Source organism: Capricornis sumatraensis, chromosome 13 (genome assembly GCF_032405125.1).
Source record: "Capricornis sumatraensis isolate serow.1 chromosome 13, serow.2, whole genome shotgun sequence".
Lineage (NCBI taxonomy): Eukaryota > Metazoa > Chordata > Mammalia > Artiodactyla > Bovidae > Capricornis > Capricornis sumatraensis.
In genome coordinates, this window is record NC_091081.1 from 81,605,488 (window position 1) to 81,631,972 (window position 26,485).

General features: G+C 50.0%; 1 protein-coding gene across 1 annotated transcript in view; it reads left to right on the forward strand.

Annotated features, from left to right (window-relative positions):
* The first annotated feature begins 14,911 nt into the window (after positions 1-14,911).
* The window catches only part of SYNJ2 (synaptojanin 2), a 100,327-nt gene continuing 88,753 nt past the window's right edge, over positions 14,912-26,485 (forward strand). The window contains exon 1 of the mRNA XM_068984931.1: positions 14,912-15,038. Within this exon, the coding sequence (XP_068841032.1) occupies positions 14,912-15,038 (127 nt within the window). The remainder of the gene's footprint in view (positions 15,039-26,485) is intronic.

Sequence of the window (26,485 nt, forward strand, 5' to 3'; positions counted from 1 at the left end):
GAGGTTGTACGATCTTCCGGAAGGGAAACTGGACAAGCTAAACAGTCGAGAGAGAGAGTTAACTCAACAATTCCCTGAGGTCTGGGCGGAAGACAACCCATCCCAGGCTTGCAAAACAAGTCCCACTGGTAATAGAACTCAAACCCGGTATAATGACGTCAGCATCCGCCTTGGGTCTGCCAGACCTCGCTAAGCCGTTTACTCTTTCTGTGACTGAAAAGGACGAGGTGGCTAGGGGAGTGTCGTCCCAAACTATGGGGACATGGGACAGACCAGTGACTTATCTCTAATCAGCTGGACAGTGTTGCCACTGGGTGGCCGGGACGCTTACGGGCAGTCGCTGCAGTTGCTTTACTGGTCCGGGAGGCAACCGAGCTGACTTTAGGCCAAGATTTGTTCATAAAAATCCCACATGAGGTCAACACTCTCCTGCGAGGGGACCCCCATGCATGGCTGTCAACATCCCGGATTACGCAATACCTGGGACAGTTATGTGAGAACCCCCATGCTACTACTGAGCCTTGTCAGGTTCTGAATCTGGCCACTGTCTTTCTTATGGGAGAATGTGGGTCCTCACATGATTGCAAGGAAATATGCCAGCAGCCCTGACTTGAGAGAGCAGCCAATCCCGGACCCAGATTGGGTCCTGTACACCAATGGCACCAGCCTGGTGAAACAAGGACAGTGACTGGCGGGATATGCAGTAGTCATAGAAGAAACCATCGTTGAGGCTAGCTCTCTGCCATCACCCTGGTCCGCTCAACAGGCCGAACTATATGCTCTAATCCAGGCCCTCCAGCTGTCAAAAGGTAAGAAGACAAACACTGACACAGACTGCAGGTATGCTTTTGCCACACTACAGGGCTCTGTATAAGAAGAGAGGCCTCTGACAGCTAGTGAAAAAGATACTAAAAATAAGGGAGAAATTAAGACCCTATTAGCTGCTGCCTGGGAACCAGAAAGGGTTGTTGTAGTCATGCACTGCTGAGGACGTCACAAAGAGGATATCCCCCAGGCTCAGGGAACAGACTGGCAGATAAGACCGCTAAACAAGCAGCCGAGGGCTTGGGGGTGACAAGTGAAGCCACTATCAAAGCTCTCATATTGGCGGAGCTATCTGAGCTAATGCTAGACTCTCCAAAATACACTGAAGCCCAAAACCAACTAGCCAAAGCAGAAGGGGCCATCAAGACTGAAAAGGGATGGTGGGAATTGCCAAGTGGCAAATTATTGTTACCAGAGGAGCTGGCACCCACTCTGGTAAGCCAAACACACCAAGTGACCCATCTAGGCCATGATAAACTGGAAGAGCTAATTTGAAACTATTTCTTGGTTCCGCGCCTCTCTTCCCTATGCAGGACAAAATCTCAGAACTGCACTGCCTGCTCACAGGTCAATGCTGCCTCTCGGCACAGACAAAAACCTCCAGGGATTCAGGTAAAAGGCACGCTGCCCTTTGAACACCTGGAAGTGGACTTCACTGAAATGAAACCTCACCGACACTACCATTACCTGCTGGGCATGGTATGTACGTTCTCAGGATGGGTAGAAGCTTTTCCTACCCGGACTGAAAGAGCGTCAAAAGTAGCCCGGTGCCTGCTTAGGGAGACAGTTCCCAGATTTGGATTTCCTGCCAGCATTGGATCGGACAATGGCCCGGCTTTTGTAGCTGATTTAGTATCACAAGTAAGCAAAACTTTTAACATCAAGTGGAAATTACATACAGCATATAGGCCCCCGAGTTCTGGGATGTTGGAAGGAACCAACCGGACACTTAAAGAGACACTCTCCAAGTGGATCTTAGAGACTGACTGTTCCTGGGTGGGCTTGTTTCCGACGGCTCTGCTCAGACTCAGGATGACCCCACAGTCCCATGGCTCTTCTCTGTACAAAATTGTGTATAAGAGGCCCCCTCCCATAGTAAAACAGGTGTCAACAAATTTGCCTCAGGTAAGGGGAGATGAGATTTCACAGCAGATGGAACAACTGGGTAAGGCAATAAATCAGGTAACTAAGTTTGTACAAGAAAGGGTACTGTTCCCCCTTGGGGAACAGATTCACGAATTTGTGCCCGGGGATCAGGTGTGGTCAAGGACTGGAAACACGACTGCGTGGCCCCACATTGGAAGGGTCCATATGCTGCAGTTCTAACCAGCCCGACTGCAGTTAAAGTTGCAGGTGTCACTCCCTGGATCCACCACAGGAGGGTGAGGAGAGCATACCATGCAGACCCGGAGGAGGCCGAGTGGACTATGCAAAAGGACCCCACTGAGCCCCGTGAAACCAAGATCATCTTAAAGAAGAAAGAGAGATGAAGCTCTGCAATCAACTGCTGCTACAAGGACTTGCTGGTATCATCTTGAGACTAATCATAGTTTCAGTACAAAGAGGGACCTGCGCTGTAATTAAAGCTGAATGTTGTGTATTTATTCCTGATTTATCTGGCTATATATCAGTCACCCTAGATGACAGGAAAGGTTAGGTAAAAGTTATGTCTGATGATCTTCCTTTTTGGACTTTGGTCCTATCTTGGGTGAAGGGTGATTGGTGGAAAACTATATTTACCATTGTTATAGTTGCCTTGATAGTTCTACTTTGTGGACCCTTTATTTCACAATGTATTATGAACTTTGCAACCTAAAGGTTGATGTCGTTCTCCCAAATTGGAGGTCAGAGAGTCAGGGTGCAATATATCCCTATGAATGATGCTCATACTATGAGTTAAGAGCATCAAGAGGGGGAAATGAAGGAGGAAACAGACACAACAGGCTCCATCTCGAGAGCAGGACTCCATCTTGGCCCCGACTGTGGACTTTGAGCTAGATGCCCAGTATCTATGGAAAGGACAGACCAACTGGAAAACCAGGCCCCCTGGATGGAAGAGCTGCAGGGCTCATACCTAGACTCTCTGTTGCCTAAAAGAATACCCTAATTATCTGTGTAACCAAACAGAATCATAAATTCTGTTATGATTATTGGGGTATGACCACAGGCCTATTAATAATTGTCCACTGTTAACTACCTAGGCTTAAGGCATATGAATCACGGGTTAACTTTGATTGTATCTTTCTTTTCCTTTGTTCAGACTAGTTTCAGGGAATTTGGGGAGGTGGGTTTGGGCACATACACTTCGGGTATATAAGGTTTTCAGAAAAACTGGTCAGAGTCCTTGGCTGAGAGGAGACTCTGCCTTGGGCCGCCGGTGTAATAAACTGCACTCCGCTATCTGCATTGTCCTGAGTCAGTTTGTTTCCCAGAATGCATGGCTACAACAAAACCACAAACCGTGGGACGTTTTTGTAGCACAAAAGCCATGTCCTCATGGAGAATCAAGTAGACTACCTCTTCTAACTTTAAACTCATATAATGTTATATGTCGGAGAAGGCAATGGCACCCCACTCCAGTACTCTTGCCTGGAAAATCCCATGGATGGAGGAGTCTGGTAGGCTGCAGTCCATGGGGTCGCTAAGAGTCGGGCACAACTGAGCGACTTCACTTTCACTTTTCACTTTCATGCATTGGAGAAGGAAATGGCAACCCACTCCAGTGTTCTTGCCTGGAGAATCCCAGGGATGCGGGAGCCTGGTGGGCTGCTGTCTATGGGGTCACACAGAGTCGGACACGACTGAAGTGACTTAGCAGCAATGTTATATGTCAGTTACATCTCAGTAAAATTGGAGGGGAAAACGTGACTGGGAACCTTAACTGCTAAGACATTTCCATGGGCACTAAGAAAAGATGCAAAGCTCACCTTGTGTAAAAGAAGAGAATCAAAGACAGATGTTGCCTCACAGAAAAATTTCAATTCACCAGGAAGTCACAGAAGTAAGGACTCGTAAGACGGATGTGAGCCAGGTGACCTGAGGTAACAGCTCCTTTATTCTTTTTACTGTGCTCACTAAACTGAGGCAGATCCTTTTTTTTTTTTGGCTATGCCACTAGACGTGCAGGATCTTCCCCAACTAGTAATTGAACCTGCACCCCTGCCGCGGAAGCGCAGTGTCTTAAGCACTGGATCACCAGGGGGTCCCAGTTCCTGTTTTGTCAGAGAAGTGATTTTGTGTTCACTTTTGTGGTTGAAGTAGTCACATAGCTTGATCTGCAAAAAATGCTGTAATATTGTTTTGGTGACTGTCAGCTTTTTATCTGACGATTTTTATTCCACACTCCCTGTGGAAACATGGCCACTGGGGACAGCGACATGTTGGTCTCCTAATTCCAGAGCTAAGATGAAAATACCAGTGATTTGTGTATTTGTTAGCAGAGGAGGAAAACTATGTGAGCCTGCTGAGTTTGTTAGCACCCCGGTGAAAAAACAAATTCTGTCAACTAGATAAAATATCAAATTAGAGGGTCAGAAGGCAGTGTCGCCAACAGAAAAAAACGGCAGATGAGACATTTGGAGAACCTGCTATTTAGTAAGTCCTATCGGGGCTTTCGCATTCAATGAGCAAGTCAGAAATCCTTGCTGTCCTCTCCATTTCACCATGATTGCTTTGGGAGGAGATACATGACATCAGGAACAGTTAAAATAATTTATAACTGTAGGCAGCATTAAGCCTTATGCTAAAATAACCAGATGATCAGATGCTGGCTGTGTTAGACACAAGCGCATTCATTCCCAAGCCCTTTCTCTCTTGTCCATTTCAACTGAAGAGAGAGGGAAAGTCTCTAAGGGGGGGTCATGTGACACAATTTGTTAGGGGCTTCTGGGGAAGCTTTTTAGATACCACTGACCTAGATTCCTCTTTTCTTTCTACCTTGGATATTACTGTGATGCCTGGAGCTGAAGCAGCCATTTTGTGATCATGAGTCAACAGGCCACTGTGTTAAGAATAAAGGAAAAGAAAGAAGGACCTCACCTTGATCTTTGATGACATTGCTGAACTGCTACCCTAACTCTAGATGCTCTACCATGAGACTTCTTGTCTACTTTAAGACTTTTATAGGTGAATTTTCTGTTACTTCCAGCCAAAGCATTCCTAAGTACCTCTGATACATTAGCTATAATATGCTGTTACTGAGAGAATTTTAAGTTGAAGGAGCACAGTTTATTTTAGATGTACATTTTATTTGTAAAATTTGTAGTTTATTTAAAATTTATATTATTTTTAATTCCCTAAAATTTATATTTTGAAACTTTTCAAACATAGAAAAACAGAAACATAAAGTTTCTCCTTTCTTACATACCCACAGGATGGGGTCAGTATCCAGCCTCTGCCTGCACCTAGCCAAAGACGGGGAGCTTACTTCTACACAGGCAGCCCTCCCTTTTTTTAAACTATCAGTTCAGTTCAGTTGCTCAGTCATGTCCGACTCTTTGGGACCCCATGAATCACAGCACGCCAGGCCTCCCTGTCCATCACCAACTCCCAGAGTTCACTCAGACTCACATCCATCGAGTCCGTGATGCCATCCAGCCATCTCATCCTCTGTCGTCCCCTTCTCCTCGCCCCAATCCCACCCAGCATGAGAGTCTTTTCCAATGAGTCAACTCTTCTCATGAGGTGGCCAAAGTACTGGAGTTTCAGCTTTAGCATCATTCCTTCCAAAGAAATCCTAGGGCTGATCTCCTTCAGAATGGACTTAACACGCATCTAATTGCTAAAAAGTTCTTCTGGATGTGGAACCAAAACTCACCCCTCTGTAACTTTTTTCTCCATGCTCTTGGAGTCACCAGGTACAGAGGTCTTATTAAACAGTTGGCATTTTCCTCCATGGATGGGTCTTGTAACCCCCTCAGGAAAGGGGTATTTCTGGAGAAGAGTTAAGGATAGAAGGGAAACAGGCACCCCCATACTGAAATGGGAGCGCCTTTGGGAGGCCTGCTCTTCCTCTTTGGCAAGAATCCTGTGGGGGAGGGGCTGGGCAGCTGACCCTCCCCCACCCCTCCCCTGCACGAATCCTGTGGGGGAGGGTCAGCTCTTATGCCGGGCGTGGAAGGGCCGGGGGTGGGGAGAGGGGGCAGACCTTTGATGTCAGAGCTTCTTCGGTTAACTGAACAGCCAGATTCCACCCTGAGCAGCCACCCAGCCCCTGGAAAAGGCTCTCCCTGCGTGGGGAACTGAACTGAACAATGGACAAGCAGGTCCTAGCTGTTCTTGGCTTGAGAAAGGCCCCGCCCCCCAGCCCCCAGCTGTGACAGGTGTGCCTCGGGTTGTTTTTCCCGTCGTGATGCGGGGCGGGGCCCAAGGTTGGATTGGCAGCCGGCACACCTGTGTGTGGAGCTTGGTCTGGGCCAGAGCCGCGAATACAGCTCCCCTGGCTCCCGGGGCCGCAGGCGGCCCCATGGACCCGCCTCTGAACGGACCCATCGGCTTCAGGGGTCGCTGGCTTTCAGAAGGAGGCGTCACCCGGGCTCCGGGCGCACCACGGCTGCGGGGTGGCCGAGCTGCCAGGCACGCTGATGGGGTTCAGTCTGTGTCTGGGAGACTCCGAGGGGTCACGCTCTTGGGTTGCAAGGAAAACTGATGAGAGTCTGGACTCGGCTATCCCCTTGTGAGGTCATAAGTCCAGTCGTGCGTGTGTGTGTGCACGCGTGCACAGATCAGTACCTCATGCTCCCTGTTTACAAAAGATAATAACCTAATAAAATGAACTTCCAAGCAACCCCTCCTATTATCGATGTCCAACCCCCGCCCCACAGCCACGGCCAGAAGCGCGAGGCATGCTTTCCCAGCGACCTGAGCTGGGTGACCCCAGACATCATCTGCACTGCAATGAGGTGTAGGGTGGACAGTGGGGTGGACAGTGGCCAAGACACACGGCCTTGTCTAGGAAGGCGATGCCAGGGAGCTAGAAGGACCTCATGGGTGGACAGCCAGCGGGGCTGCCTGCGGTGGAGAGCACAGACGGACCTCCCGCTTCTCTCGCGGCTGCAGTTGCTCAGTCCTTCTCGTGTGTATTCCAGTTCTGGCCTCTGGCAATAAAACGCAAAGGCCTGTATCATCTGAGCTGCCGTTGGCCCAGGGTCTACGTGAGAGGCGCGGTTCCCAGGCCAGCTCCACGCGGGTGTCCATGTGTCTTTTATTTCTTCACTCAACAAGGACTCCAGGATGCCAGGCGCTGGGAGTCCAGCGATAACTGTACAGACATGGCCCTGAAATGTACAGTGGGCGGCAGCAGGGATGGCTGACACCGGCGTAGTGTCCCTGTGGGGCAGGCGCTGTTCCACACCGTGTGTGTGTGTGTGTGCGTGTGCGCGTGTGCATGTTCAGCCATGTCTGACTCTTTGTGACCCACGGACTGCAGCCCACCATGCTCCTCTGTCCATGGGATTTCCCAGGCAAGAACACTGGAGTGGGTTGCCATTTCCTGCTCCAGGAGATCTTCCCAACCCAGGGATCGAACCCGTGTCTCCTGCGCCTCCTGCAGGTGGATTCTTTACTACTGCGCCGCCTATCTTAATGTTCACAGCGTCCTTAATTCTCACATACAAAAGATTCGGAAGCAGTGGCAGCCAAGTTCAGCTCGTTGCTCGAGGTTGCCCTGCATGGCAAGTGTGGCTCTAGGATTCAAAGCTGAGTTCGTGCATTTAAAGTTTACTTGATTCTGTCTGAGTGAAGGTGACTGAGTGAAGCACAGATGTGTGGAGTCAGATGGATACTGAGGGTAACAACAGGATATAGAAGGGTAGGGAATAGTGTGATGGGCTCCTCTGCAGGCATCTCGTGGCAAGGAAGCAAGCTGAGAAGGACGCAGCCAGTGGGCAACGGTTCACACTGGCACCCTGAGTTGGGACCTGGCTTGTTGGGGACCCAGGGAGGGCAGCGAGCCTGTACCTTGGGGGCGGGTAGAAGGACAGTGGGGGCAGAAAGGGGACAATGCCCGAGTAACAAGGGGGTGCCATGCTTTGCCTGCCGTGCTGTGGGGCGAGGTGCGGAAACAGGCCAGTTACTGGGAGTCCAGAGAAGGGCGGATGCTGTGGTCAGGAGGAGAGGTGGGCCCAGACGAGGCTTAGCCGGCGAGTGTGATGCGGAATTAACAGCCCCGGGTGGACAGCTCCAGCGTGCCTCCGACACCCCTGAATCTCACAGACTGGCTTCATTTCAAGTTTATGATCTCCGGGAAGCGCCATGGGGAGCAGGGTGGGCGGAAGGTCTCCCCCTTATAGTGGGAGGTCCTGGAGCACATCAGGACCCTGCGGGGCATGATCCAGGAGAGAGGGGGTTCAGGGACCCAGATGGTGGGGCTAAGGGAAGGGACAGAGTCCTTGAAAGGAAGGGGGACAGAGTCTGAGCACGTGGCTCCCCAGGAGCAGGACTGCTATCGACGCCGAAGCTTGAGTCTCTCCCCAGGAGAGCTGTTTGTTGGAAGCTATTCTTGCAGCTATTTGAAGTTCATGTCTTTTCCCAGACCGCAGAGCTTACACAAAGTGTCAAGTTTTCCTCCCTGTCATTGCAGAAAAAGAAGACGATGTGGGAACTTCAGGGATGGAAAGTGAGGGCGTTCTCTTCTCGGGTCTCCACGTTCTCAGGGAGGCGTGAGGTCAGTAAATTGCTGAGAGTAGGGGGTGGAGGAGATGGGGTGGGAGGGAGGAGCAGCTTCAAATAATTGTCTTAGAGGAAACGAGCTTAACTGGGTAAAACGGGCCTCGATTAATATGCAGACAGGGTCTGAGACCATGAGGGTAAAATTTCTAAATGACCAAATGTGGTCTTCAAATGCCATTTTCGACCAAAGAGAATCAGGGCTTCTTAAAGAAATGATTAATTCCCACTCTTAAGAGCAGAAAATGTACAAATTGAGCTTGGTGTTTCATTCTAGAGGGTAAGGAAACAATCAAGGACTTTTGGGGTCCTGTCAAGAGGAGCCCAGAGTGGCCAAAGAGGGAACATTTTGAGCATCAATAAGGATAAGACTGCAAGGGACTGGAACACATCAAATCTGTTTAAACTCAAGTAGGAGTTCATAATGAAAGTGAAAAAAATATAATTAGTTGGTCACTCTTGGAGGATGTTAATAGACCAATTCACTGAGTTCAAAGTAACTCATTATTTTGAACTCTAGTAAATAAAGGAAAAGAATCGTGTTCTGCCTCTTTTGTTTATGTTGCCATCAGGTAAAAAATAGTAGAAGGGAATTTTCTGTTATTTTAGAAGAATTTTAGCTACTAATGGGGGCTTCCCAGGTAACTCAGTGGTAAAGAACTGCCTGCCAATGTAGGAGACACAGGTTCTATTCCCTGGGTTGGGAAGATCCCCTGGAGAAGGAAATGACAACCCGCTCCCATATTCTTGCCTGGGAAATCCCATGGACAGAGGAGCCTGGTGAGCTACAGCCCATGGGGCTGAAAAATTATTGGGCAGGACTTAGCGACTAAACAAAAAAGGCTACAGATAAAGAAAGCAATATAATAGAGTGTAACTATTAACTAATAGAGCAAGGACAACAGCATTGACGCTCAGTGGCTGCTACCTCACAAAGAGAAGCAGTCAGACCTGTGCTTCCTGATGGGAAGAACATATCTCACTAGGAGACAGAATCTGCTAGAGCTTCTGTATCCAACTACTGAGCTATATTACAGGTCATCCACAAAGCAAGGGGACATGCTAAGCGATACCACAGAAAGACTCAGCAAAAGGCAGTCTGTGAGGGTTGCTGGGCATGCGAGCTAGTTTTTTCAACAAGTAAATTGCCAGGGAAAAAAGAAATGGAAGGGAAAGTTGTGTATCTGAAGAGGGTTAAGAGGACTTCCCTGGTGATCCAGTGGTTAAGAATTCCCTTGCCAATGCAGGGGAACAGGTTCGATCCCTGGTCTGCGAAAATCCCATGTGCCAAGGAGCAACTAAGCCCGTGTACCACAACTGCTGAGCCCACGTACCACAACTACTCATGCACGAGAGCCCTGGAGCCCGTGCTCCACAACGAGAGAGGCCACCGCAAAAAATAAAAATAAAAAAAACTAAAGGGGGGTTTAGAGACGCATCAGTCAGACTGTGTCAACATTACTTGTGCAGTTCACACAAACTATGGAAAGTGACTGATGGCATTTACAAGACACTCGGAAATGTGAAGACTAACAATATCCGATGATATTAAATAATTGCTGTTTAGAAAAATGACACCAGTCTGCAAGGTTATGCAATCTCTTTGGTGACTAAACAAGTTTATGGGAGATTGCAGTCTGGGTAAATGAATGAATCAGTTAATTAATGACTTGAGAATAATAGCTTTTAGCTTTAAATATCCACAGTGTTGTTAATGGCTAATTAAATATTGCATAGGAAAAGTACTTTGAAAAACTTTCAAGTTTTATCTAAAAGTTAGGGCTAGAAATCTTTTGAAGCCAGCCAGTCAGTACACACAGAGACTCAATAAAGCTCATCTGGGCTGGGCTGAGTCGTCTCGCCAGTATATTATGGTGGTCACATTCTTCTCAACTCCCTACAAGGGCCCGTGGTCTAGACAAAAGAGTATCTTCTAATCTGTGAATGCATTTAGATGGAAACTTAATAAAAGTATGAAAGTTAAGTCATAATTTGTTGTATGTTTAATGAAACCCGTTTAAAGAGAGTACAAAGGTACAGGAAATTGAAACAAACCCAGCAATGACTGTGGGTCATTGCCTTAATCGTGTGCCACATGAGTCAGAGCCTTACTGGACAGTTGTGTCCAGCGTGTGCACCACACGTTTCCAGGCGAGGAAACTGGAAGACGGACCCAGAGTAATGAGAACAACGGAGCATTTCGCCAGGAGAAGCTGAGGGGTTCAGAATAACGGTCTCCAAGTATGTCGCATGCTTTCAATCACCTGGAGTGGACACCTAGATGCCTGGCTACACAGAGGGTCATGCAAGAAGAAACGGGCTGTAAAAAAGAGCTCCCTGTACCCCCTCCCATGTCCCCAAACTGCTCTCCTAATGGGCAGTCGGAACCTCTATGTGACAAAAGTGAAAGGACCAGTCCTGTCCTGGACCCAGAGTGGCCTCTGCCATCCTTGACTGCCGTCTGCTCCTTGGGATGATTCCTTCCTTTGGATCCTAGGATGAGTAACAGCTGGTGGTCCCCTACCTCATGGGCCCCCTCCTTGCCCTCAGTACCCCAGACCAGAGTGTCCCTAGGCTCAGCTCCCACTCCTCCCTTTCTGACCAGCACTCAGCCCGTGGTCAACTCATCCAGACCAAGGCTTTAAACACCCTGGGGATGCTCACAGCCTTCATATTTACTCCTTTGCCCAAACCTCCCACTGGACTCCAACTTACATAACCAATGGCCCACTCGACACCTTCACCTGGATTTTTAACAGGCATCTCAAAACTTTGTTGCTGTTTGCTAAGTCGTGTCCGAATTAACATGCCCCAATCTGCCTGTGAGAGTTGGACTGTGAAGAAGGCTGAGCGCTGAAGAATTGATGCTTTTGAACTGTGGTGTTGGAGAAGACTCCTGAGGGTCCCTTGGACTGCAAGGAGATCCAACCAGTCCATTCTGAAGGAGATCAACCCTGGGATTTCTTTGGAAGGAATGATGCTAAAGCTGAAGCTCCAGTACTTTGGACACCTCATGCGAAGAGTTAACTCATTGGAAAAGACTCTGATGCTGGGAGAGATTGAGGGCAGGAGGAGAAGGGGACGACCTAGGATGAGATGGCTGGATGGCATCACGGACTCGATGGACGTGAGTCTGAGTGAACTCTGGGAGTTGGTGATGGACAGGGAGGCCTGGTGTGCTGCGATTCATGGGGTCCCAAAGAGTCAGACATGACTGAGCGACTGAACTGAACTGAATCTGCCTGCCTATTCAGCCACCTGCTCCTCCCACAGTCATCTTTATCTCAGCTCAGTTCAGTTCAGTTGCTCAGTCATGTCCGACTCTTTGCGACCCCATGGACTGAAGCACTCCAGGCTTCCCTGTCCATCACCAGCTCCCGAAGCTTGCTCAAACTCATGTCCATCAAGTCAGTGATGTCACCCAACCATCTCATCTTTTTCTCACCTGGTGACAATTCCACCTTTCCAGGTGATCTGGTCAAAAGTATCATGGTATCACCAAACTCCTGCCTCCTTCTCTTATTCCACATCTACTCTTGCAGCAAACCCCGTGGTCTCACAGAATTCAAAGAACTACCCCAAACCCAACTGTTTCTCTCCACTCACTCCCAACGCCCATGCACACCTGCACCCCTGGGATGTCACAGTTGCTTCCTCTCTGGTCCCACTGCTCCCTCAAGTTGCAACTCAGAAGCCAAGATGATCCGATGAAAACATCATCTGAGCAGGCCTGGCCTGTCTTAGAAAGGTCTCTTGTCCTCTCTGCCCACTGTCCTGTTTATTTTGTGTTTTTCCCCAGTCAGGCTTCCAAAGTCAGCAAACTATGCTTATTGCCCCCGTTTCTTCCTTAATTCTTCCCCGAGAACATTCCCCAGACGGGTCCAGTGGTCTTCTCAGGTTACACTCATGGTTTAGGTGTCAGAGCTGACCTTTTTCTTGAATGTGTTAGGATCTCTTACTTTCTCCATCTGCTTAATGGACTGGTGCCTAGGTGACTCTCAGTCTATCAAGGAAGCATGGATGAAAGGGCAGGGGTTCCTTTGCTGTCCCCGTGGACCCATCCCACTCCAAACCAGAGGGCAAAGACCTGAAAATACAGCAGGCATTTGGCTCATTCAGCCAGTTCTCAGAGGGAGGGGAACAGCCATTACTGGCATCCAAGATGCACATTATAACTGCTGAAATCAGGGCATTGCTAATGATTTCATTACGTAGTTTAATTGGCAGCATTTTTTTTCCTTCTCAGTGGTACATGAAATAGTAGTTCATCTTACAGTTGATATGTCTGACAGTGTCTAAGCTGTAAAGCTAAAGTGCTGGTCTGGACTATAGGAAAGTTTCTAAAACGTGTTTAGAATGTCACTGGGCAGAGCTGTGGCCCATGGAAAGGCAGGAAAGAGGAGAGAGAACATTTTAAAAGACTTGATCCCCTTCCACAGACCTTACAACCTGACTTGTGAAACAAGACTAAGAAAACAGAACTCTACAAACACTTCTCAAGCCACATGTGAGCAGGTGAGAGCCAGAGTGGACTTCTGTGAGTGTGAGGGGTTATCTGGAACCTTGGCATCACAGGAAGGCTTCCTGGAAGAAGATAACTTAGAGTTTAAAAGGAAAGGAAACGTGGGCCAGAGGCTACTCTGCCTCATTCAGTGGCTCGCTGTTCTCAGGCAGAAACAACGTCTCCATTTTACAAATGTTTGGATAACTTAGGAGCATCCTTTCTGGGAATTTCATCACATCATAATGGGATATGTGAGCAAGAGGGCAGAATGCTCAGGAACGACTTGAATCTCTGCTGTATTTCCTTCATTCTCCGAATCACACCTGGGAGGGGTCCACAGAGGATGGACTACCTGGTCAGTCGTTGCTGGTCGTTCCTGAATGTCTGCAAGGGCGTGGCTGTCCTCCTTGGCACTGGGCACTTTACTTCTTCTGGAACATGCCTGGTGTGTAAACTACTTGACCCACAGGCTTCTTTCTCCGTGTGAGCAGAATAGGGGTGAGAGAGGAATCACCTGGATTCGGGGTCCGATGAGAACACCCGGATGAGGTCTGGAGCCGACGTACACACACCCACTATAGGAAAAGGAAATCAAACCCCCAAACCCACCCAAAGGATGACTCCAGGTAAGCCCTCTCCCCTGTCCTCTCTCCTCCCCTGCAGACCAGTCCCAACACCCGGGCTAAAATCCAGTGCCAAGAGGGGCATACTTCCTGTTCCTTAGCTGCCAGTCATTCTAGATAGGCCACGTGTCCTAATGGGGGATGCACGGATACATGCTGGTGTCCATACGCCTGAGTACATTCTGGCTGATTGAAGTATATCCGCCATGAAGTCACGGGCGGTACACTCAGCAGAGTGGGAGGAGGGGTTGCAAGGCGGAGGGAAAAGGCCCTTCAGTCTCACTCCTGCAACCATCAGCACCTCACAGTTTGCCCTGCTTGTCACTCCCAGAGTGTTCAGCTCCTCTGAATGATGACTCCACGCCCATCCTGCAAGCCTCCGGGGCAGGTACCCTCACCATCTGATAAGAGAGAAAAGCAGGTTCAGAGAAGTCAAGGTCCCACGGTAAGCGGCAGGTCCAGAGATGAGGGGCTCAGTGTCTCAGAGATAACCCACCTTTGACTCCCGGCTACCCAAATTCTGCCTGGTGTGGACAGTGGGCCGCAGGATCCTCTGAACAGAAAGCTAGTAAAAGGCACCATGGATGGAGCACTTTCCGCTCCTCAGGCGTGCACCAAGCCCTTTGTACGAATTAACTCCATCCTCCCCTGCAACGTTATGAAGCAAGTACACTTCCTAATCCCGCTTTACCTTTTAGGGCCACTGAGTCACAGAGGACAGGCGACTCGCCCAAGGTCGCAGAAGCAGACCAGAGAGGGAGGCGCAGCGCCCTGGACGGGACTGGGGAGGACTCTGGAGTGCTGCGGAGGTCCCGGGCCGGGCAGTTTCTAGCCTAGTGGCGCCGGCCAGGCCCCGGCGGGCCCATATAAGGCCGCGGGGCGTCCAGTAACGTTGCAGGAGCTTCAGGGCGCCCCGCCGACGGCAGCCTCCTCCGCGTCCAGGAATGTGTGGAATCTTCCTCCCCGGCTGCCGCCCACCGCGGGAGCACTTCCCCTCCGCTCCCGGCCCCCATCAGGCCCCCGATCTTGCCCGAAGCTCGCCCCCTACCCACCCACCCAGCCGCGGCCCGGCCGCTGGGGGGAGCGCGGCGCCTCGGCGGAGCGGACCGGGCGGCGGGGAGGCGGCCGCGCGCCCTCACCTGCCCGGGGCGGCGCGCGCGGGCGCGGCGGAGGCGGGCCGGTCGGAGGCCGCGGAACCGGCAGGGAGGAGCCTGCGCCTGGCCCGCGGCGGGGACGCAAAGTGAAACTCCTGGAAGTTGCGGGCGCTCGGGGAGCCGCGCCGGGCCGCGCGCCGATGGCTCTGAGCAAGGCGCTGCGGCTGCTCCGGCGGCTGGAGGCTTCGGGGGAAAGCAGCGTCCTGCTGGAGGCGCGCGGCCGCAGGGACTGCCTGCTCTTCGAGGCCGGCACGGTGGCCACGCTCGGTGAGTGCGGCAGGCGGTGCTGCCCGGGGCTCCCGGGCAGGCGACTCCGCAGCGGCGCGGGGGGCTCGGGCCGCTTCCCCCGTCCCCTTCCCCGGGGCGGAGGTGCCCGAAGGGGAGGGCGCCTGCCTCTTCTGCTGAGACCGAGGCATACGGGCACCTCCCTTCCCCGAGTAGAGCGGTCCCGGGGGCGTGGAGGCGGCCGAGGACTGGGGGGTCGCACGCGCGGGGTGGCCGGTAAGGGCCTGTTTGAATGAAGTGGCGCCGGCACGCCTCAGAGCACGTGCGGCTGCGCCCCCGGACCCAGGCTGCCCGCGGTCCCCCTTTTGGGGTCTGCCATCCGCGCGCCTGCCTGCGGGCGGGTCACTCGTGAAGAGCCGCCTCTGGATTCTTCTGCCCCGCGCTCCCCCGGGACGCGTTCCAGATTCGTGATCATCCGGGAGGGTTGACTTAGGAGCCGGCCTGACCAAGCGCTTGGCGCTGTTTCTCTTTGGCACCTGTTGATGAAACACGGAATGCCCACTGCTCTGTGATGGCCTCCTTCGCTGTTGGAGGGGATGGGGACAAAGCACCGTTAACCCAGACGCCGGATAAACTAGCTGATGGCACCTTGGCCTCAACCAACTGCTTGGTTGAGAAGCGTCATTCCCACAAAGTATAGAATTTGGAGGCAAATACGCGACTGGATGACTCTACTGGCTGTATTTGATTTTGGTGTTGCTGTTTACTCAGTCGTGTCCGACTCCTTGTGACCCCTTGGACTATAGCCCACCAGGCTCCTCTGTCCATGGAAATTCCCAGGCAAGAGTAATAGAGTGGGTTGCCATTTACTTCTCCAGGGGAATCTTCCTAACCCAGGGATATTATGCTTGTCTCCCCATTGCAGGCAGATTCTTTACCACTGAGCCACCGGCAAAGCCTGGATTTGACCTTAGTTGCCAAGTCTGTATTTCAACTCTGTCAAGATCAGCAAGTCTTGACACTGACCTTGTGTCAAGGGCTTTAGAGACTATCTCATTTAATTTTCACAGACACTGACATTGTGTCAAGGGCTTTAGAGACGATCTCATTTAATTTTCACAGTTCTGGGCTATTATAGTGTCCATATTACAGAGGAGTAATCTGAGGCCTGGGGAGGATAAGAAACTTGCTTGGCCAGGGTGACAGACAGCACTCCCTGACTTCCAGTGGCTGTTTCTGTATTGGTGTACAGAGTGTGGCTTCTTGGAATCACCAGCCATTGGGCTTCTTGTTTGATGTCTTAACATTCACGAGGAAGGCCAGGTAATACCAACATGAGCGAAAGCAGGAAGGATTGTTGGAACTTCGACCTGAACACTGGAGAACAGGCTTACATCTCTTGTCCAGCTGCACCGTCTCCCTTGTTTGTAGCTAAACACAAAGCGGAGAGGAGGGTCTCTACTCCTTTAGGTGGATAACCAGTGCACTTACCCCCACCACACTTTATAATTGACTCTAGTCTTTTTTTCACATTGTGCACATACATTCTTCAGTTAAATTCTTCAGTATACATCTTGGAAGGACCATCTCTTCTGTTTCCACTTCCTTAATCATTTTATTAACATACGGTTATCTGGCTTGTTTCCAGTCACTCAGTTACTAAAACCATGTCTCCAGTAGTGTTAGCACCATAAGCTGTGCAGTAAATCGTGGATGAAATTGTTATCAGATTATTTCAATTTGTACTCTAGCCTGAAAAGTCCAAGTTTGGTCATTTGCTAAGGTCTGGGGAAAAAAAAAAAAATTACAGAAATTTCCATTCCATTTTAAATGTCTACTTCATACCACATTTGTCAGAGCTGAGAGATTAATTGCATGGTACAAAACTACCGCTTCATCAAAGAGAGTAAAATATTCGTCAGTTGGATTACAGCAACCTTAAGAGAGTTCCTGTATTAAATTATTTAAGAGTTCCTTTGAAGCCACTGGGCTTCCCAGGTGGCACTAGAGGTAAAGAATCGCCTGCCAGTCCAGGAGATGTAAGAGGCTGGGGTTCAATACCCGGGTTGGGAAGATCTCCTGGAGAAGGAAATGGTAACCCACTCCAGTATTTTTGCCTAGAAAATCCCACAGACAAAAGGAGCCTGGTGGGCCATGGTTCATAGTGTCACAAAGAGTTGGACATGACTGAAGTGACTTAGCGCACTGTTGAAGCCACTAGGATAAAAAAGACTTTATTTTTTCAAAAGTGAAGATTTTTAAATGATTAATGAAAGTAGTGTAATGCATATTTTCCATTTGGAAATTAGGCTTTTGGGCTGAAATCATGTATATTATGCTGGTGGTTACAATTCTCTGGATTCTGGAACAGAGGAAGTAGTGAAAGGAAGGGGTGTGGCCTCAGCTCACGTGTAGCCCACATTTGTCACCTAACCTGGCATCCATTTTTCAGTGGACTTTGGCCTGAATGCTTAATTTTTGAAGTCTTTTTTGTGTTAGTCACTCAGTCATGTCCAATTCTCTGTGACCCCATGGACTGTAATCTGCCATGCTCCTCTGTCCCTGGAATTCTCCAGGCAAGAATACTGGAGTGGGTTGTCATTCCCTTCTCCAGGGGATCTTCCCCACCCAGGGATCAAACCCAGTTCTCCTACATTGCAGGCAGATTCTTCACTGTCTGAGCCACCAGGGAAGACCTTTTCTTACATTCAGTTCAGTCTCTCAGTCGTGTCCGACTCTTTGCGATCCCATGATTTGCAGCACTCCAGGCCTCCCTGTCCATCACCAACTCCCGGAGTTCACTCAAATTCACGTCCATCGAGTCGGTGATACCATCCAGCCATCTCATCCTCTGTCGTCCCCTTCTCCTCCTGCCCCCAATCCCTCCCAGCATCAGAGTCTTTTCCAATAAGTCATGAAATGGCCAAAGTACTGGAGTTTCTGCTTTAGCATCATTCCTTCCAAAGAAATCCCAGGGCTGATCTCCTTTAGAATGGACTAGTTGGATCTCCTTGCAGTCCAAGGGAATCTCAAGAGTCTTCTCCAACACCACAGTTCAAAAGCATCAATTCTTCAGTGCTCAGCCTTCTTCACAGTCCAACTCTCACATCCATACATGACCACAGGAAAAACCATAGCCTTGACTAGACGGACCTTTGTTGGTAAAGTAATGTCTCTGCTTTTTAATATGCAATCTAGGTTGGTCATAACTTTCCTTCCAAGGACTAAGCGTCTTTTAATTTCATGGCGGCAATCACCATCTGCAGTGATTTTGGAGCCCCTCAAAATAAAGTCTGACACTGTTTCTACTGTTTCCCCATCTATTTCCCAAAGAAACTATTTTTAAAAGGCATTCATTGGGTAATGTTGCTGGTCCCGAGGACTGTAGGAGCCTCTGTTACTGGAAAGTTGTCTCAGACTTTTAGAGCATCCTAAGTATGTCACAATGGGATAGACTGGCTCTGAACTTAAAATGCCCATCTGTGTTCCAAAGGTCTAGCTTTTTGCTTTCCTGGATAAGGTTAAGAGGGCTTTCATCCTCCCCACCCCCAGCACCCTGCCGGGAAGATGAAGGCTCTACTTTTGTGGGGGGCAGTGCCACTGTGGGAGCTTGCATAGCTGGTGGTGGAACCTTGGCCATTCCATGGGGTTCAAGCTTCCTCTTCGGGTCTGCTCTGGTTTCCCTTGATGAGTCTCCCCAGGGAGAAATGAGAGGTCAAGCAGACTCAAGTCAAGGGTTTATTCCCACAGGGGTAGTGGTTTCTGGGTATTTACTGAGTGGCCCTAGATTCTGTGCAGCTCTGTGGCGGGTACACACTGCTGCTTTTACAGGGACATGGGTCGGCCGAAGGCATAGCTCTTTAGGGCACATCCTAGCCCGTGGGGTCATAAGTTTAAAAGGCTTCCCACTAATGTTTTCAGGTATTGCGGAGACAGGGCTTGACTTAGGTTTTGAGTTTAGAAAAAACTGATGATTTCTGGGTTAGTCCTTCTATTCCAACATGACCTGGGTGGCCACCCGGCCTGCCAGCCGGTGAGGAAAACTTCCAAGTTCCAGCTTCTGAAAGATTTTAGAATGTTTCTTTAATATGAATCAGCGGGAACAGGCTATTCCAGAGGCAGAAAAGCCTAACATGTTGGCACCAATTTCAAAGGTTTTTATAGCGTTTTCTTGATGACCTGATTCGGCAGTAGAAAGAAAGTGGAGTCGCTCAGTCGTGTCCGACTCTTTGCAACCCTATAGACTGCAGCCTACCAGGCTCCTCCATCCATGGGATTTGCCATGCAAGAGTACTGGAGTGGGGTGCCATTTCCAAGGGCTTCTCAAATATCGATATAAAGCCAGAGCCGGTAACAATTCTCCTGGGTCCGTGGTCCACAATTAGCATCCAGATGTTCTCTCATTTGCATACTGGGACAAAAAGTGCTTGCTGTCGTCTTTGTCCCTTTTAGACATCCTCCTCTGGACCAGATGAAGGGAAGTGTGCATTGTTCATGGGTTTTGTCCATTTGCAGAGCCAGTGACAAGGCCCCAAAGTCCTGTGTTCTCCAAACAGCCCCCCAGGAGGGGTGGCCTGTGAGTGTGATGTGTTTACACGTGTGTGCGAGGTGTGCAGCCCCGCTTCTCTGCATCCCCCAGCCGTGCTCGAGTGAAACAGGCAGCTGGGAGCGGGGTGGGCAGGAGCCCCATGAGATTTAATTAAGCTAATTACTGAGCCTCCTGAAATCGCTTTCAGCTTCTGAGGGGAAAGGTTCTGTGTAAACATGGGCCTGGGTTCTCCCTGCTGCCGCTGTTTGCACAGAGGCCACCCGGTCAGATCTTGTTTGACTTGGAGACTCAGCCGTGGAGCCCAGCAAGGCTCTGTCTGAACGGTTGCCTTGGCCCCTTCATCAGGCTCCATGGCCTGGATTTATTTGGTCCGTGACTTGAAGTTTGACCGGCCTGAGAGCATCTGAGAGAGTCGAATGAATCCTCCTGGGTGAGGACTGGAGCTCAGATAGAGCCTGGCAGGGGCTCCGGACTCCTGGCAGGGTCGGGGGCACAGCAGCCTGGTGGACTGTGGTTCCTGAAGAGGCCGTTCCCAGTTAGCTGCAGGTTTGCTCCTCATAATATCAACAAAATTGCAGGCCAGGTTAGGGTGTGCTTCTGCCGGCTCTTTTGTAACTCACTGGGAGGAATGTGATTTCAGATCTTGCCAGGCTCTTTTCTGGGCTCCGTTCAGTCACTCAGTTGTATCTGACTCTTTGCGACCCCATGGACTGCAGCACGCCAGGCTTCCCTGTCCATTACCAATTCCTGGAGCTTACTCAAACTCATGTCCATCGAATCGGTGATGCCATCCAACCATCTCATCCTCTGTCATCCCCTTCTCCTCCTGCCCTCAATCTTGCCCAGCATCAGGGTCTTTTCCAATGAGTCAGTTCTTTGCATCAGGTGGCCAAAGTATTGGAGTTTCAGCTTCAGCGTCAGTCCTTCCAATGAATATTCAAGACTGATTTCCTTAAGGATTGACTGGTTTGATTTCCTTGCAGTCCAAGGGACTCTCCAGAGTCTTCTCCAACACTACAGTTCAAAAGCATCAATTCTTTAGCGCTCAGCTTTCTTTATAGTCCAGCTCTCAACATCCTACATGACTACTGGAAAAACCATAGCTTTGACTAGACAAACCTTTGTCAGCAAAGTAATGTCTCTGCTTTTTAATATGCAGTCTAGAGAGTCGGACACGACTGAGCAACTTCACTTTCACTTTTCACTTTCGCATTGGAGAAGGAAATGGCAACCCACTCCAGTGTTCTTGCCTGGAAAATCCCAGGAACAGAGGAGCCTGGTGGGCTGCCGTCTATGGGGTCGCACAGAGTCAGACATGACTGAAGTGACTTAGCAGCAGCAGCAGGTTGGTCATAGCTTTTCTTTTGTGGGGGCTGCATGGCTCCCTTTAACCTTTAATTGTGAAAATTTTCAAGTATACACAAGAGTGAAGGAAAAAATGACTCTCCTGTACCTGTTACTGACTGTGGATTGTTGCTTTTCAGTTGCAAAGTCATGTCCAACTCTGTAACCCCCTGAGTTTGCTCAAACTCATGTCCACTGAGTTGGTGATACCACCCAACCATCTCATCCTCTGTCGCCGCCTTCTCTGGCCCTCAATCTTTCCCAGCATCAGGGCCTTTTCAGTGAGTTGGCTGTTTACATCAGGTTGCCAAATTATTGGAGCTTTAGCTTCAGCATCCATCCTTCCAATAAGTATTTTGGGTTGATTTCCTTTAGGATTGACTGGTTTGATCTCCTTGGTGTCCAAGGGGCTCTCAAGAGTCTTCTCCAACACCACAGGATGAAAGAAAGTGAAAGTGAAAGTGAAGTCGCTCAGTCGTGTCCGACTCTGTGACCCCATGGACTGTAGCCCACCAGGCTCCTCCGTCCGTTCTGTGTCACCTATCCCTGAATTTTTTATGAAAAACAAATCTCCTAACTGATTCATGGCCAAGCAAGTTTTAGTTTATTTGGCTTGCTTTCTTTTTTCCTCCCCTACAGCTTGCATTTTGTGCAAGTTCAAAATTTATTAGATGGATTGAAATGTGACCAACAATAGAAATGATGGTGTGAATTGATTCTGAGGTTCTGGCCGAGATATATTTTTGAGAGTGAACTGACCACATGGCAAGAATAAACCACAGCCTGGAAGAGCAGGGTGTCCCCTCCTGGGATAGCATTGATGGGCTCAGTGGTTGCACTGCCCCTGGAAGACGGCCAGGGGGGCCTTGCCCTGTGCCTCTCATCAGAATGAGGGGTCGAGCCAAGGGGCTGTGTCCCCTGCTGTTTGCTGACCGCCCACCACCCGCCACCCATCTCTGGACCACACTCCAGAGGATCCTGGAATCTCCTCCACAGAGAGGCATACAGCCCGCATACAGCCCGCATACAGCCTGCGCTGGTCTCTTCCCAGAGCCCCTGACAGACTGCACAGTGGGTGTGTCCACCCGGGGCCAGGGCAGCAGTGTGGCAAGGCTGCAGGGTGTTAGTGGAAGTGGATGCACACTTGCTAGGGTGTCCTCGGGTGTGTGCATGAGGCCCCTGCAGGGTGATGTGGAGCCTGGAGCCCGGAGGTCAGTGGAAAGAGAAGGCGGCCAGGCTGGGGGCAGCTCTTTCTGCTGGGCACCTTCTGGACCTGACCTTAGTCCTGGGGTATCCTTCTCAAGCCAAGAGGATAGAACGCAGTTTGTTTTTAGCAGTTTCTGAGCTTGATTGATACCTTAGAATTATTTCCACATGGGGGGTACAAGGCTCTGAGGGTGCCTGGCTCAAACCCCATCGATGCTGGGCCAGGTGAGCCCTGGGCACCTGGGTGGGTCTGGGTTTCACTCCGGGGTGTTCCTTGGGCACCCAGGTACCCCTTCGTGATTTCTGGCTGCTCAGCTTCTGTTGCTGGATGGTGTCACCTTTTCACCTGAGGATGGGAGCACAGTGTGTGTTTTTTCCCACTTGAAGTGTCCTTAAAGCCCTGGCAAACTGCCCCAGGCTCAGACGTGGGCATTAGATTGGGGTCCCTAGCATTAGGGTGTATGTGGTGGCCAGCCCCCCTCCAGGGGAAAATCAAATCAGGCTGGCAAAGGTGTGTGCACCTGAGCGAGCTGAGGGCTTGGCAGTGAGACCCTCAGCTGCGCTGGCATCTCCAGGCTGCGGGTCCGGAGGGCAATTTGGTAGATGCTGGATTCTCAGCAGAAGTCAACACCAAACAGCCCATTTACAGGCACTTCCTGCTTCCAAGACTTGCTGGAAGGCGACTGGGGGCCCTGTTATGTAAATGTGTCCTTCTGGGGGACAGTTTACTGAAAAACCTCAGAAACCTGCCTGTCCTTGACCCAGTGGTCTATGGCTAGAATATCTCAGGAGACATACACATGGACCCATTTTGCTTCAAGGATGTCTGTTACAGAGTGTTTTGGATTTTCAGGTGGTCAAATAAACTGGTTCACTTGATCATCCTAGCTAATGCTCGTGGGGTGCTTGCCTCATACCAGGCACTATTTGAGGTTTACATGGATTGACTGCTTCAGCCCTCACAAAGAGGCAGGTCCTGATAATCTCCATTTACACTTGGAGAAACTGAGGCACAGGGGTGGGTAAGAACTTGCATGAGGTTCTGTTTCTAGTTAGTGGCCGAGCCGCGATTTGAACAAGTCTAGGAGGCTCCAGAGAGCACTGTGTTGGCTGAAGTCTCGTGCTTAGGAAAATAAGAAAACCCACTGTATGAAAAACGCTTTTTTGTCCTGTGTCGCTCTGCTTATCTTGGGCTTCAGAACGCATGTGTGTTCAGTGAAGAGAAGGGCTGCTGGTAAAAGTGAGCATCCATGCCACCTCCCGACCGTGACTGGGTTTGAGCTCAGGAGTTGTGCTGCGTGGGCTTAGTTGCCCCTCAGTTCAGTTCAGTTCAGTCGCTCAGTCATGTCCGACTCTTTGCAACCCCATGAATCGCAGCACACCAAACCTCCCTGTCCATCACCATCTCCCGGAGTTTACTCAGACTCACGTCCATCGAGTCAGTGATGCCATCCAGCCATCTCATCCTGGGTCGTCCCCTTCTCCTCCTGCCCTCAATTTCTCCCAGCATCAGAGTCTTTTCCAATGAGTCAACTCTTCGCATGAGGTGTCCAAAGTACTGGAGCTTCAGCTTTAGCATCATTCCTTCCAAAGAAATCCCAGGGTTGATCTTCAGAATGGACTGGTTGGATCTCCTTGCATTCCAAGGGACCCTCAGGAGTCTTCTCCAACACCACAGTTCAAAAGCATCAATTCTTCTGCGCTCAGCCTTCTTCACAGCCCAACTCTGACATCCATACATGACCACAGGAAAAACCATAGCCTTGACTAGATGGACCTTAGTCATCAAAGTAATGTCTCTGCTTTTGAATATACTATCTAGGTTGGTCGTAACTTTTCTTCCAAGGAGTAAGCGTCTTTTAATTTCATGGCTGCAGTCACCATCTGCAGTGATTTTGGAGCCCCCCAAAATAAAGTCTGACACTGTTTCTACTGTTTCCCCATCTATTTCCCATGAAGTGATGGGACCAGAAGCCATGATCTTCGTTTCAGCATGTGGGATCTCCCTGGACCAGGAATGGAACCTGAGTCCCCCATCTGCCAGGCAGATCCTGAAATCCCTGGACCATGAGGAACTCCCCCATCTGACACTTTTTTATAGAGGGGTGTCCAGCTGGGGTAAGCAGTCCCATCCTTCCTGAGCGGTGTGTGAGATATTACCAACGGGAGATCTTCACGGGAAGTGTGTGGGTTCCGCTTTCTGGCAGGGCCAAGCCCTGTGCCGGGTCTTATCCTTCTCTGAGGACACCCTGATGCCTAGAGCAGAGCGTGGCTGGGACTCAGGGCTCAGAAGGAAGCACTGGGGTCTTCAGTAGAGATGGCAGCGAGACCCCAGGCTCCTAAGGACATGCATCTCTATTGAGGCTGGTCAAACAGGTGACACATAGTGTCTTCCTGAAGCTTGCCTCGATTTTGAGTGGGGCGAGGTTCCTGAGGAAGTGTGCTGGGTGCCCCTCAGGGTGTATCTTCCTGTCCTCCACCTGCTTGTCCTGGGGGCCTGGGAGTGGCTCTGCCAAGGGGGCAGACAGACTGCTTTGCACTCGAGGTTGGGCACCAGGCACCTGGTGTGGGTCCAGTGGGGCCAGCAAAGCACCCCACCCAGGAAGGCTGGATGCACCTGGTGGGTGCTGGGGATGTAGCGGTCTGTACTCAGGATATATGATTTGCTTATATAGCTTCTTCCTTTAGAAAATGAATCCAGGCAGGAGGATTCACTCTGAGCATGTTAACTGTGGAGGGCGGGCAGGGCAGCTCTTTCTGGTTCTTGGGAGCAATTCCAAAGTGCAGATGCAAAAGTCTGAACTTAATTTTAAGACTGGTTTTCTGAGGATATGGGACTCTCCCAGAGAGGTTTCTGTAATATCAGGGGAGCTGGTACTTAATTCTGTTCCTGCGTCTCTGCCCACTTCCGCCCCGCCTCCTCCGCTCCCTGAGGCTACAGGCATGATGGGCCACCCCTCCCACCTCCTGGACCCTGGGCTCTGCTCTCTGACCCTTGTGTATTTCAGGGAAACCATGTGCTCCCCGAGAACAGGGCATCCTCCTCTGCCACTTCTGCTCTTTGACAAGGTCTGAGGTGATGGCCAGGGCAAAACAGATGGTGAGAAAGGAAGAGAGGTGTTCTCTGTCCTCTAAGGCACTGTGAGGTCTCACGCAGCAGACCCTGGGCCACCAAATGCTCCGCTAGTAACGGGGTTGACATGGGAGGTGGAGGTGGGTTGGGAAGCGGGCAGGGTGTTCAGGGCTGATGCTCAGACCCATGGGAGACCTGGGATGGTCTGGTCACCCTGCAAGATCTAGGAAAAAGGCCAGGTTTGAGGTGAGCACCGCGTACATCTTATCTCTGCTGGCTGGCTGCCTTTTGTGTTCTGCTTGTACTGACATTCCTGACAGGTGGTAGTAATCTCTACTCAGGAAAAGCAGACCCTTTTCCTTTCCTCACTTCTGACCCTGGAATGTTCTAGTGATAAGTCCTCCTGACCCCTCACCTGTTTTCTTTCCTGCCTCTTGGTAAGAGAGAGGAGACCAGAATTTTAGCCCTGAGTCCTTAGGCTGTTTCTCCCCTGGGGGAATTTAGTGAATCCTCCAGGCCTCAGAATCCTCATCTGAAAACAAATGAATAGCCACCTCTCCTGCCTTCCTCCACTCTCAGATTCCTGTGTCTTAAAAAAAAAAAAAAAAACCTTAAACACTGAGCATAAGCAAATAAGCAATGCCCCTACTTTACACACCTAGTTAAAATTATAAGCCACCCAGAAATTTGAATCTTAGGAGAAATGACTTGGAAAGTAAAATCTAACATAACTGAGATATAAGATTCAACTAAACCTAGGAATCTGGTGCTATACATTTTAAATTGGAGACTTATCAATTAATTAAAATGCATGAGATTGTCTCTCCTTGATTCCGGCCCTTTCCTATAATCAGCAAAAAAATATTTTAAGTCATATCAACTTAAGCTTAAATCAGGAATATAACAGTATTTATTAAAGTATTATTGTTGTTGGTGTGTAGTCACTAAGTCATATCCAGCTCTTTTGCAGCCCCATGGACTGCAGCCCACCAGGCTCCTCTATCCATGGGATTTTCCAGGCAAAAATACTAGAGTGGGTTGCCATTTCCTTCTCCAGGGCATCTTCCCGACCCAGGGATCAAACCCACATCACTTGCGTCTCCTGCATTGGCAGGTGGATTCTTTACCACTGAGCCTCCAGAGAAGCCGTTAAAGTATCATAAACTGTCAGTTCAGTAGCTCTTTTAGCAGATTATTATTAATATCCACTGACATTCCCCAAAATCATACCTTTCATCATATTGTGTAGCTTCTTTTTTTTTTAAATAATCTAGACTGGGGTAGGGTGAGTTCTGTGTCTGGGGATGTGTGGGCTTG